This window comes from Phyllobates terribilis, unplaced genomic scaffold (assembly GCF_046119375.1).
Source record: "Phyllobates terribilis strain yellow unplaced genomic scaffold, ASM4611937v1 Scaffold_1__5_contigs__length_1240528914, whole genome shotgun sequence".
Lineage (NCBI taxonomy): Eukaryota > Metazoa > Chordata > Amphibia > Anura > Dendrobatidae > Phyllobates > Phyllobates terribilis.
In genome coordinates, this window is record NW_027362761.1 from 851,899,785 (window position 1) to 851,912,792 (window position 13,008).

Consider the following 13,008-nt stretch of genomic DNA (forward strand, 5'->3'; position numbering starts at 1 on the left):
AATCCTCAGGGTGCTACACCAGTGTCATGGAAATATTGAGAAATATTGAAAATATTCTTTCTCCCTCTGAAGCCCCTCTCACCCCTCCCTTATCCATCTTTTGTCACAAGAGGAGAGCTGAGAGCTCTGTTTGAATGCAATTAACACACGCCTGAGAAGTGCCCTGTAAACATATGCCTGCCAAAAAGTGCTACAACCTAATTAAAATGCGAGGGTCTTTCTCCCTGGCAGAAGCAGGGGATTATTAGACACAAGCTTGCAATCAATTTACATGTAACTGTTGAAACTTGATTCCCGGGATGTCAAAGGGAGTTTTAGCCGAAACCCCAGTCCAATTGGAGCCGATATGAAATATGGAATAACTGAAGTTCCATAATTCTGATAAAAATTGGACCCATATTTTGAGTGGCAGGGTCAGCTGAGGAACAAGATGCTTATTTTTTCATAGCCGTAAGCCCTCCAGGGAGCTGTGGCGCAAAAGTAACAAAATAGCAAATCACAACTACGCCATGCGCGATCTTTAAATGAAGGTGAATTCATAGCGGAAAATATGGCATCCCTTGCAAGCTTCTGCGAGCAACCAGGGATGAGTTATTACAGAAATTAGCGTTTTTATAAAAACATGAAGGGTGGGGCCCAGCCCACATGATGTCAGCACAAGGGGCGTGTGGGTAGGTCCCCTCTTCGGGATAAAAGAGCCGACTGAAGATTGATCCATATTCTTTGCCAGAGGGGTGTAGGCACTATAAGCAACGGATCCTAATCGATAACAGTCTAATCAAATCGGGGAGCCCCTCCTCCACCTATATTGAATCATCTCAGTGATCGTATAGTAAGTCTTCTTTAATCCTGTTTTATTTTGTGTAACTGTCTATTCTGTACTGTAATTGTCCCCTTTGTAAAATCTTTGTATATTTTTCATGACACTGCCTCCCTTTTGGATTAAATATAAAATTTAATAGTTCTGTTTCTTTTGCTCTGTCGTTCCCTCCCCCGAAGCCATATACGCTACCAAATCGCAGGCGTCCGGCCAGGCCTGTATTATATTTCAAACTCAGCCGGTGGTGGTAGAGAATAATATTAATTGAGCTATCATGAAGCTGGCAGTAACCGTAAGGTGGCATATACACATATTCCATGAGTTGGAGCCCAGAGGTGTGACGCCATATGCTTTCTGCCCTCTTGCCGATAGCTGCGCAGTGAGTAATTGGGATCGTGTGCTGTGAATCCCTTCTCAATCCTGTGAATAATAGACAGAGTGACGGCAGCGGCGAGGTATTGTGTGATCTCCCCGGTGTTATCCCTGTGCTTCCCTGACAGCCGAACATAGATTTCCCTGAGAACCTGCCTCCAGGGCTTATTTTAAATGAAAGACAGTTACTAGTGTGAGACATGTAATGTCACTTTCCCCATGTGGTTGAAGCCTTCTGGGTTAACACCTCCAGCTATCTGTTTTTCTATTCCATTGAGCTGCTACTTATTCTTCAGTTGACATCTTTGCAGAGCTGTTAACGCTGCGTCTAAGGATGCAAGGAGCATGATCTAAAAGGCGTTCAGTCAGTGTAACACTGACAAGTATAATGCATTGCAGTGCTGGTGTATTGCAATGCATTATACAAGCGATTGAACTATTAAAAGTTAAGTCCGATAGAGGCACTAAGTAAAAAAGTAAAAAATAAAATTGTACCAATATTTAAAAAAATATCACAAAATAAATAAAAAAAAATGAAAAAAATATTATACCAATAAATCATAGGTATATTTATAAAAAATAAAAAATAAACAAAAAAAGTCACATATCTGGTATAGCTGCATCCAGACTGACCCGACCTATAAAACTGTAACACTAGTTAACCCCTTCAGTGAACACCATAAAAAAAGTTGCAAAAAACTATGTTTGTTTGTTATACTGCTGCACAAAAAGTGAAATAAAACGCGATCAAAAAGTCAAATATAAATTAAAAATGTTATAGCTGAAAACATCATCTTGTCCCGCAAAAAACAGGCTGCCATACAACTTCATAAGTGGAGATACAGTACAGACCAAAAGTTTGGACACACCTTCTCATTTAAAGATTTTTTTGTATTTTCATGACTACGAAAATTGTACATTCACACTGAAGGCATCAAAACTATGAATTAACACATGTGGAATTATATACTTAGCAAAAAAGTGTGAAACAACTGAAAATATGTCTTATATTCTAGGTTCTTCAAAGTAGCCACCTTTTGTTTTGATGACTGCTTTGCACACTCTTGGCATTCTCTTGATAAGCTTCAAGAGGTAGTCACCGGAAATGGTTTTCACTTCACAGGTGTGCCCTGTCAGGTTTAATAAGTGGGATTTCTTGCCTTATAAATGGGGTTGGGACCATCAGTTGTGTTGTGCAGAAGTCTGGTGGATACACAGCTGATAGTCCTACTGAATAGACTGTTAGAATTTGTATTATGGCAAGAAAAAAGCAGCTAAGTAAAGAAAAACGCGTGGCCATCATTACTTTAAGAAATGAAGTTCAGTCAGTGCGAAAAATTGGGAAAACTTTGAAAGTGTCCCCAAATGCAGTTGCAAAAACCATCAAGCGCTACAAAGAAACTGGCTCACATGAGGACCCCCCCAGGGAAGAAAGACCAAGAGTCACCTCTGCTTCTGAGGATAAGTTTATCCGAGTCACCAGCCTCAGAAATCGCAGGTTAACAGAAGCTCAGATTAGAGACCAGGTCAATGCCACACAGAGTTCTAGCAGCAGACACATCTCTACAACAACTGTTAAGAGGAGACTTTGTGCAGCAGGCCTTCATGGTAAAATAGCTGCTAGGAAACCACTGCTAAGGACAGGCAACAAGCAGAAGAGACTTATTTGGGTAAAGAACACAAGAAATGGACATTAGACCAGTGGAAATCTGTGCTTTGGTCTGATGAGTCCAAATTTGAGATCTTTGGTTCCAACCACCGTGTCTTTGTGCGACGCAGAAAAAGTGAACGGATGGACTCTACATGCCTGGTTCCCACCGTGAAGCATGGAGGAGGAGGTGTGATGGTGTGGGGGTGCTTTGCTGGTGACACTGTTGGGGATTTATTCAAAATTGAAGGCATACTGAACAAGCATGGCTACCACAGCATCTTGCAGCGGCATGCTATTCCATCCGGTTTGCGTTTAGTTGGACCATCATTTATTTTTTCAACAGGACAATGACCCCAAGCACACCTCCAGGCTGTGTAAGGGCTATTTGACCAAGAAGGAGAGTGATGGGGTGCTATGCCAGATGACCTGGCCTCCACAATCACCAGACCTGAGCCCAATCGAGATGGTTTGGGGTGAGCTGGACCGCAGAGTGAAGGCAAAAGGTCCAATAAGTGCTAAGCATCTCTGGGAACTCCTTCAAGATTGTTGGAAGACCATTTCTGGTGACTACCTCTTGAAGCTCATCAAGAGAATGCCAAGAGTGTGCAAAGCAGTCATCAAAGCAAAAGGTGGCTACTTTTAAGAACCTAGAATATAAGACATATTTTCAGTTGTTTCACACTTTTTTGTTAAGTATATAATTCCACATGTGTTAATTCATAGTTTTGATGCCTTCAGTGTGAATGTAAAATTTTCATAGTCAAGAAAATACAGAAAAATCTTTAAATGAGAAGGTGTGTCCAAACTTTTGGTCTGTACTGTATTTCATATAAGCCATAGCTTTCAGAATATAATGATTCAAAAACAATTGTATTTTCTATAAATAGTTTTTAGGCTGTGTGCCCACGATGCGTTTTTTAAGCGTTTCCGCAGCGGCAAAAAACGCTGCCGAAACGCTTAAAAAACGCATGTTAGAAGGCCTGCCATCGTCCCCAATGATAATCCGTATGTGCTGTGCACATGCTGCGGAAATTTCCGCTGCGGAATATCATTGCGGAAAAAAACGCAGCACTACCAATTATTTTGCGGAAGTGCTGCGTTTTCGCCGCCATTGACTTTCATTGGAACGCATGGATTACGCATCACTACATATGTAGATGCGGAATCCAAGCGTTTCAATGTGTGGATGGTACCCGGGTGTGGAGGACAGGAGACTCTACTCCGGACCCAGGTACCATAGAACCTGTAAAAAAGAATAAAATAAAAAATAAATGTTATATTTACCTTCTGGCAGCCCCCGGTGCGCTCGTCCTCTCATGCCAGCAGATCGCGATGGACTGAAGGACCTGTGCTGATGTCATAGTCATGTGACGGGTCACGCAATGCTGACGTCTGCAGGTCCTTCAGTGTACCGCGATCTCCCGACAAGGGAGAACGGAGGGAAGCAAGACTCCGGGGGCCATCGGAAGGTAAGTATAGATTTATTTTTTTATTTTTAAACATTCTTTACGGTCACACTATATAAATCTATGCCATTTGCATGGATTTATATAGTGTGACCAAGTTGTCAAGCACTTTCCAAGTGATGCTAAAATCGCTTGGAAAGCGCTTGTCAACCCGCATGCGGAAATGCAAGTGAAGAACGCTTCACATCCGCATGTCCCTGGCAGGAAAAACGCATGTACAATTCACATGCGTTTATTCAGCCAGGAGAGACGCAGAAACGCTCAGGAAAAATCCGGAGCATTTCTGCATCGTGTGCACATAGCCTTATTGTGTAAAAACTGAAATAGAAAGTGATCAAAAAATGTCATGTGCTTTAAAATAGTACTAATAAAAACGTTAACTCGTCCCACAAAAAATAAACCCTCTCATGATTTTGTCAGCAGAAATTTCTAGCTTGCAAAATATGGCAAAGCAAAAACTTTTTTTTTTTTTTTACAAAACAAGCGTTTTTTAGTGTGTGATAGCAGCCAAACATAAAAAAGATACAAATCTGGTATGTTGATATGTTCATTTTGCCTTTCAAAGGTCGCAGTAAAGCTTGGCTCACATTTATCCTGCACTCTACGCTGAGCACTTACATCGGGCTTTCCATATAGAATTCTGAAATACGTGATTCAGATGGAACCCCCTATGGAAGATTCCCTATAGTGAGCCGTCTGGCCTATGATCCGGCTGTGTCACTCTATTTAAGCATGCATAAAAGCATGGACAGCCACAGTTTTGTGCACCTCTGAAATGGACACTGCTGAACAGAGGCCAGTCGGAGTCCAGAGTAACTCTGCTGCCTCATTATAGTGAATGGATCCCTTGGGGATTTCAACTGCATCTTGTCATTCGGAGATTTAGATGGAAACCTTGTTGTAAGTTATCAACATAGAGTGCAGGATAAATGTGATCCAAAATGTTATGTAAAATGTTCTCAATAAAAGCTTCAACTCAATTTACAAAAAAAGCAAGTCCTCACTCAGGAACGTAATCTGTCAATGGAAATATAGGGGCTTCCACGTTACTGGTAGCACAAAGGCTCTGGAATAGAGCTATGGCTTCCCACCCCCAAAAAGAAACACAGTGAATTCTGCTCTTCCAAATCCAAATACCCTCCTCCCTTCTGAGCCTCACAGTGTGACTAAACCACAATTAGTGTCTACATGTTTGCCATTTCTGTAGCAATGAGAGCCCACTTAATTTATGTTGTGTATGGCAACAGAAACACGAGTTGGGCACAATGTATGGGCACTACAATGTATGGCCACTACGATAGCAGATTTGCAATTTTCACTCAGCAACATCCACTGCTGCTTGATTCTGGAAAACACCATTAAGTCAAAATTGTCAGTACACCTGTAGATAAATTTCCAGAAGGGTGTAATTTCCAACATGGAGTCACTTGAGGAGGAATTCTGCTCTTCTGGCACTTAGGGGCTTTGCATATGCAGTCCGCAAACTATTCTACGATAATTTGTTCTCCAAAAGTCAAACAGTGCTCTGTACCTCCCGAGTAGTGTTGAGCCACCCCTGTAGTGTTCTGGTTCGGTTTGATTCGTCGAACACCGGCATGTTCGCCAAACGGTTCGTCGAACGGTTCGTCGAACACCGTTAAAACCAATGGCAGGCAAACAAAAACACATAGAAACACATAGAAAACACATAGAAAACATCTTCAAAGGTGTCCAAAAGATGACAAACTGCTCAGAAGACACAACTACCACATGGAAAAGTGACAAGTACATATAGTCATGCTTTGACAAGGCAATCAGGCGGGTCAAGAAGTTGGGAAGGGGCACCCTAATGGCCAAAACAGACATTGAGGAGGCGTTCCAGTTACTTACTACCTGTGCCTCCGAATAGTGTCCGTCTATTGGGCTGCTTCTGGGAAGGAGCATACTATATAGATCGCTGTTTGCCCATGGGGTGCTCCATAGATTAGAATTAGATACACAGGCAGTGTAGCTTCCTTCACAGGTGGGCTACTCCGCTGACTACCAGACACTGCTACTAGGCCCAAAAAGATTTCCTGGGTTAGATGCAGTAAAAAATTAGAATTAGATACACAGGCGGTGTAGCTTCCTTCACAGGTGGGCTACTCCGCTGACTACGAGACACTGCTACTAGGCCCAAAAAGATTTCCTGGGTTAGATGCAGTAAAAAATTAGAAATAGAACACAGGCGGTGTAGTTTCCTTCACAGGTGGGCTACTCCGCTGACTACGAGATACTGCTACTATGCCCAAAAGGATTTACTGGGTTAGATGCAGTAAAAAATTGTTATTAGATACACAGGTGGTGTAGCTTGCTTCAGATGGGCTACTCCACTGACTACCAGACACCGCTACAGGCCCAAAAGGATTGGCTGGCTTAGATGCAGTAAAAAATTGGTATTAGATACACAGGTGGTGTAGTTTGCAGCACAGATAGGCTACTCCAATGACTAACAGACACTGCTACAGGCCCAAAAGGATTGGCTGAGCTACATTTCGCAAAATGCTGTGAAAAATACTTGCACAGCACTGGCACAGACCTGCCTGGCAAAAAGTGCTATGAACTGCTGTAACCTAGCCCTCAAAAGTGCTGCAATTAGAACTAGTCCCTACTCCCTAAACCTATCTCTCTATGTAACTGGAAATTCGCTCGCAATTCACATAGTTACACTGTATAGCGCCCACAGCAGCAGCGGTGCCATTTAACACTCAGCTGCAGCAGTGAGAAAATGGTGGTGACGGGGAAAATGGCTGGGTCTTATAGGGCAAGGACATGTGACATACACAGCCAATGACACATGCCCTTGCTTGTGTGAAAAAAAGCACTTCGCTGCGTGTGTGCGCTGCTGATAGGCTGACAGACTGCACCGCCCCACTCTAAATGCGGAAAAGAAAAAAAAAATGGAGATCGGCATTATTTCTGCAGAGATCCATCCCCTGCCCCTCCCCCCGCCCACTCTACACTGAAACTGTCTATTAACATTGATTAAGAGTATTACTGTGAAAAAATCCAGTTACGCTTTTTGGTGCACGAACAGTTATCGAACATAACCTCGAACAGCCAAATTTTTTGCAAATCGTTCGAGTTCGTCGAACGACTCGAACACCGCCCAAAACAGCTCGAATTTGAGATTGGCGAACAGTCGAACACCGCTCATCTCTACTCCTGAGTCTCGCCATGTGGCTAAACATTACAGTACAGCCACATGGGGTATTGCCACGTTTGGTAGAAATTATGTGACAAATTTTGATGCCATTATTACCCATTTCCCTATGTGAAACTAAAATATGGGTATAAGACAAAATTTTTGTGGTAAAAATGTAATTATTTTTTTCACTGTCCAGTGTTATAAATTGCTGTGACACACCCATGGTGTCAATATGATCACTGCACCCTTAGATGAATTAATTGAGAGGTGTACCTTGTAAAATGGTGTCAATTGGGGCTAAAACAACATTTTAATGGTGAAAATGTAATTATTCTTTCATCTCCGCCCAAAGCTATAAAATTCTGTGAGGTATTCTGTATGTGGTGTCAATTTGATCACTGCACCTCTAGATGAATTCATTTAGAGGTGTAGCTTGTAAAATGAGATTATTTATGAGGGGGTTCTGCTGTTATGGCACCTCAGGCACCTCAGGGTGCCATAAGCCAATGTGACATGGCACCCTCAAACCATTCCAGCAGAATATGAACTCCAATATGGCGCTCCTTCCCTTCTGAGCTTTGCACTGTGCCTCAAAACTAGTTTTTGACCACATAAGAGGTATTGGTGTACTCAGGAGAAATCGTTTAACAAATTTTACTGTTCATTTTCTCCTATTATCCTTTGTGAAAATTGAAAACTTGAGGCCAAAGCAACATTTTAGTGGAAAAAATATTAATTTTCGATTGATTCATTGATTCAGACCAATGTTATACAATTCTGTGAAGTGCCTGAGGGTTAAAAGCGCTAACTACACCCCTAGATGAATTCCTCAAGAGGTGTTGTTTACAAAATAGGATCACTTGTGGGGGGGGGGGGGTTCTGCTGTTTTGGCATGTCATGGGCTCTTCAAATGTAACATGGCATCTGCTATCTATTCCACCCAAAATTGCACTCCAGAATTCAACTGGCACTCCTTCCCTTCAGAGCCCTGCCGTGCACCCAAACAGTAATTTTCCACCACATATGGGAAATTGGCGTACTCAGGAGAAACCAATTTTGGGGTCCATTTTCTCCGTTACTTTTGTGAAAATGAAAAGTTTGGGGCTAAAGCAACATTTTTGTGGGAAAAAAATATTTTTTCATTTTGATGGGTCAATTTTATAAAATTCTGAGAAACACCTTTGGGTTGAACGTGCTCACAACACCTCTAGATACAATTCTTGAGGGATGTAGTTTGCAAAATGCGGTCACTTGTGGGGGGGTTTCACTGTTTAGGAACATCAGCGGCTCTTCAAATGCGTCATGGTGTCTGCCATCTATTCCAGCCAATTTTGCGCTCCAAAAGTTGAATGGTGCGCCTTCCCTTCCAAGCCCTGCCGTGCGCCCAAACAGTAGTTTTCCACCACATATGGGGTATCTGCGTACTGAAGAGAAATTGCACAACAAATTGTATGGTCCATTATCTCCTGTTATCCTTTTTAAAATGCAAAATTTGGTGCTAAAGCAATATTTTTGTAGGAAAAAGTAACATTTTCATTTTTTCCTTTAACATTGCTTTATTTTCTGTGAATGGTTAATAAACTTTTTAAATGCGGTTTTAAGCACTTTTAGGGGTGTAGTTTTTAAAATAGTGCCACTTTCAGATAATTTCTGTTAAATAGACCCCTTAAAGTCACTTCAAATAGGATGTGGTCCCTAAAAAAATTGGTTTTGTAAATTTTGTTGGAAAAATTAGAAATTGCTCATAAACTTTTAACTCTTATAACTTCGTAACAAAATAGAAATTATATTTCAAAAATGATGCTAATGTGAAGTAGACGTGTGGTAAATGTTATTTGTTAACTATTTTGTGTGGTATAACTATCTGGCTTAAGAGCATAAAAATTAAGTTTGAAAATTGCAAAATTTTCAAATTTTTTTGTAAAATTGTTGATTCTTTCATAAATAAACATAAATCATATTGACCAAAATTTACCACTAACATGAAGTACAACATGTCATGAAAAATCAGAATCATTGGAATATGCTGAGGCGTTCCAGAGTTATAACCTCATAAACTGACACTGTTCAGAATTGAGAAAAATTGTCCTGGTCAGGAAGGTAAAAATAGGCTGGGTGGTGAAGGGGTTAAATTGGTTGCAAGGTCTCTGTATGAGCTAAACTGCAGTATATAAGAATTTGGAGTTGTGTCAATGATGGAGTAATATGTTTAATAGACAACCTATAATACGTGTTTCCCTTTCAAACAGGATATCTGAAACAATTATCTCATTTATCTGGGGATTCTTTTCAGAAAAGCACATGGTAAGAACTGAATTTTTAGCTTTTTTCTATTCAGCTTTGGTTTTCTATTATGCACAGCACTGCTATCGATTGTATTTTATAACCCACTGCCGTATATTGACGTACATCATGTTTGTGCTGATGAAAAGTAAACTAGCCATCAGGAAGACATACAGGTAGGTTACCAGAATGTGGTGGCACTGGAGTTGTACCCTGTCATCTGCTGTGGCTTACTGTTTAGCTGAGCTCCCTTTGCAATTGCTTGGTCCAGAGTTATTTTTGATACAGTGCTTTTGTGATTGCATTGTGACTCCAAAGGTACTGCAACTGTGGCAAAGAAGTCAGAAGAAAATCCAACACAGTTGAACTTCTTGCGACTTGCTTGTCTCAGTCGCAGTACTCTTGGGGTTGTAATGTGACCTCATTCTCATGTAGCTAGTAACTAGTGAATGCGATAACTAGTGAACTTTGGTATCGTGACAGATGTTGCATATTCTAGTCCCCTTGCGGGACTAAGGCATTTAGTAAGACGTATGTATTTAAAGGGCATTCTGTTAGTAGAACAAACCTTCCTAAGCCGTCTATATGGGCATGTAGTTTATAAAAAGTTGAATGAAATGATACTTTGATATCTGCAATCCGATAAATGGTTCCTGAGAAATCTACGTTTTTCTTATATGTAAATGAGCTGAAAAGATGTCTGTTCTAGAGTAGGATCTTTCCTAGTCTGCCTCCAGGGAATTACGCTTTAGCATTCTGGTGTAAAAGCTTTGGTGAATCGGGCCCTTTATTTGTGCAGCTCAGTGATTGTTTTCTAATAGTTCTGATTCATTTCTATTACTGTTTTCAGAAGTGGGATAAAAAAGCTATTCTGGCACTGATTTTTAAGTTTTCTTTTTACAACTAACACCAAGATAAAAAAAATAACTTGTAATTTTTTATTATAGTTTGCTAAGGATATGGTGACACCAGATATGAATAGTTTTTTAAATTATAAATCAGTTTGTAAGAGCATGAGCGTGTCTTTATGCGATTGGACTTGCTAAGTGTTGCTGCGCAGTACAATACAAGTTAATGGGGTCAGATTGCTACCACCAAGGGTACTATGACCAAGCCATGACTGCGTTGGATATTTTGCAACTTACTTGTCGCAATTGTAGTGCAAAGCGACACCATTTGACTTGCCCCCTGGGCCCCGCGTACACGTGGAGTGGGTTACCCGGAACCAGGTCTCTGGGGGATGCTGGGGTTTGTAGTCTCCGTGGCGGCGACCCGGTCCCGTGGCTCAGGATGGTCAGGCCGATGGCAGTATTTTGTGGGGGTTTTAAGTTAATTGTCCGACTACGCCACCCGTGGATTGCGGTCAGCGCGGACCGCCGCTGCAAGGCAGACCGCTGGGGCTGATGGTGTGTGCAGCTGAGGTAGTGTGACTCCCCACGGGAAGAGTGGAGCCCCAGGGCAGTGTAGTTGATGGTGAGGGTGATAGTGCACGGCAGTCCCAGCACTAGTAGTGCTGGTGCGGCGATGAAGCAGGAACGACTCAGAGTCTTTGCAGTGCAGTTCAGGGTCTTTACTGATGATGTTAAGGCAGACCCTCCCGGGAGTACTGGCTAACATAAGGGGCCTGGTCAGTCTGCGAGCAAACAGGAGTTCCCCTGGCCAGGTGGAGTTGTAGGCCTCCCCGTCTATCTGCACTCTTTCTGGCTACCTTGCTGTAAGCGGGTAGAAGTAGCCCACGTCCCTGAGTATACCGTGTGGTGCTCACCCGTATGGCTGGTGACTTGGGGCCTTCTGTTAGCCTCCGCTCCTGGATGGCGGTGCTGGTCCCTTCCTTGTGACTGAGCCTCCGGGCTTCTATGGCCAGAGGAACTGGAATCCCCTGCCGGCTGGTTTCTGCTGCTGGGTGGATATCAGTCCCCACAGCCTCGGACTCCGGTGTCCGGTACTTGGTTTCTTGTGCCAGGGCGAGCTCTGCTCAGCTTCCAGCCCCTGGTCTTCTGCTACTACTCCTACAGAGCTCCTTGCTCACACTTTCCCTCTCCAGGCTCTGACTGTCCTAATCCCGCCCCAGACCCAGTTTATAAGGGCAGATTCCTCCCCTCCCAGGTCTGGGTGGGCGGTGTTGCATGCTTAGGGCTCCTGACCAGAGAAACCTCCCACTTGCTCTCAGACGTAATATTTCTATTACTGTGGCAACCAGACCCCTGGGGTGCCACATTCCCCCCTAGTAAATTTTAGTACTCCGGGACTAAACACATTTTTAAGAAAACACAAATACAGGGTATAAACAATAATACTACAACATATATACAGTACAAGAAGCTTTAGTCTTTAGAGGTCACGGTGTGTCTGTAACCGGGTGTCCATATCACCCAACATGGTGAAGTCTTGGCACAGAGTAGGGGACCTGTCCAAAGCAAACCCCAAGCGTTGGCCCTGGGCATGGCTGCAAGGCTGAGGCTAGCTACTTTGGGCCACAAGGAAGCCACGCCAGACAGGTTTTCTCTTCTGCGGCCATCTTCGCAAGAGGCACCAAGGTGCAACTATCTACATGTAGTTCCGGTTATTCAGCGTCCATAACCTGTCAGTCCAAATAAACCTGAAGGGTAACTAGAGAAACATAATTAGTAACCAGGCAACAAACATAAACCATTTTCAACATTTACGTATGTACAGGTAAATATATATTACAGTTTAGATTCTCCAGCGAGCGGGCATTTGTCCTCTAGTGCTCCTGGTGGACCTACGTAACCCACTATCTGGTTCTGCACTACAGGGTGTAGGAGGTGTTGCGGGTAGGTCTGGCAGCTTTCTGCGTACTCTTTGGCTTACTAGGGGCACGGCAGGCTCACTACTAGCAGAGGGTTGATTCTCCTGGGCTGCTGGTATGGATTCTTCTGCCTCCTGGGCCGGCTGCTCTTCTGACACTACCTGTTCTTCTGTAGGCTCTTCTGGGGCTGGCTGGAGAAAGGTGAGGACGAGTACCACGACTGCATTGTTAATCTGAGTCCTGGACCGTGGAAAGTCTCCGAGTACGGTACTGATCATTTCTTCCCTTTCCTCTGCGGGTTGAGGGTTTTCTTGATCTTCTTCAGGGCTTTGCAGCTGCTCGGGACACTTCTTCAGGTGGTCTCTGGAGACAATGGCTGTGGTCTCTCCTCCGTCCTTACTGATGATACATACTTTTGGGTTCTCATGACTTGAGGGCAGTACGGTGTACGGGTCCTTCTCCCACTGGTCGTCCAACTTG

The 13,008-nt window shown here is 43.0% G+C and overlaps 1 protein-coding gene across 2 annotated transcripts in view; it reads left to right on the top strand.

Moving 5' to 3' along the window:
- Nucleotides 1-13,008, top strand: part of LOC141153543 (venom factor-like) — a 309,206-nt gene that overhangs the window by 152,781 nt on the left and 143,417 nt on the right. For both annotated transcript variants that reach the window (XM_073638454.1, XM_073638462.1), the window contains exon 25: nt 9,725-9,779. In XM_073638454.1, the coding sequence (XP_073494555.1) occupies nt 9,725-9,779 (55 nt within the window). The remainder of the gene's footprint in view (nt 1-9,724; nt 9,780-13,008) is intronic.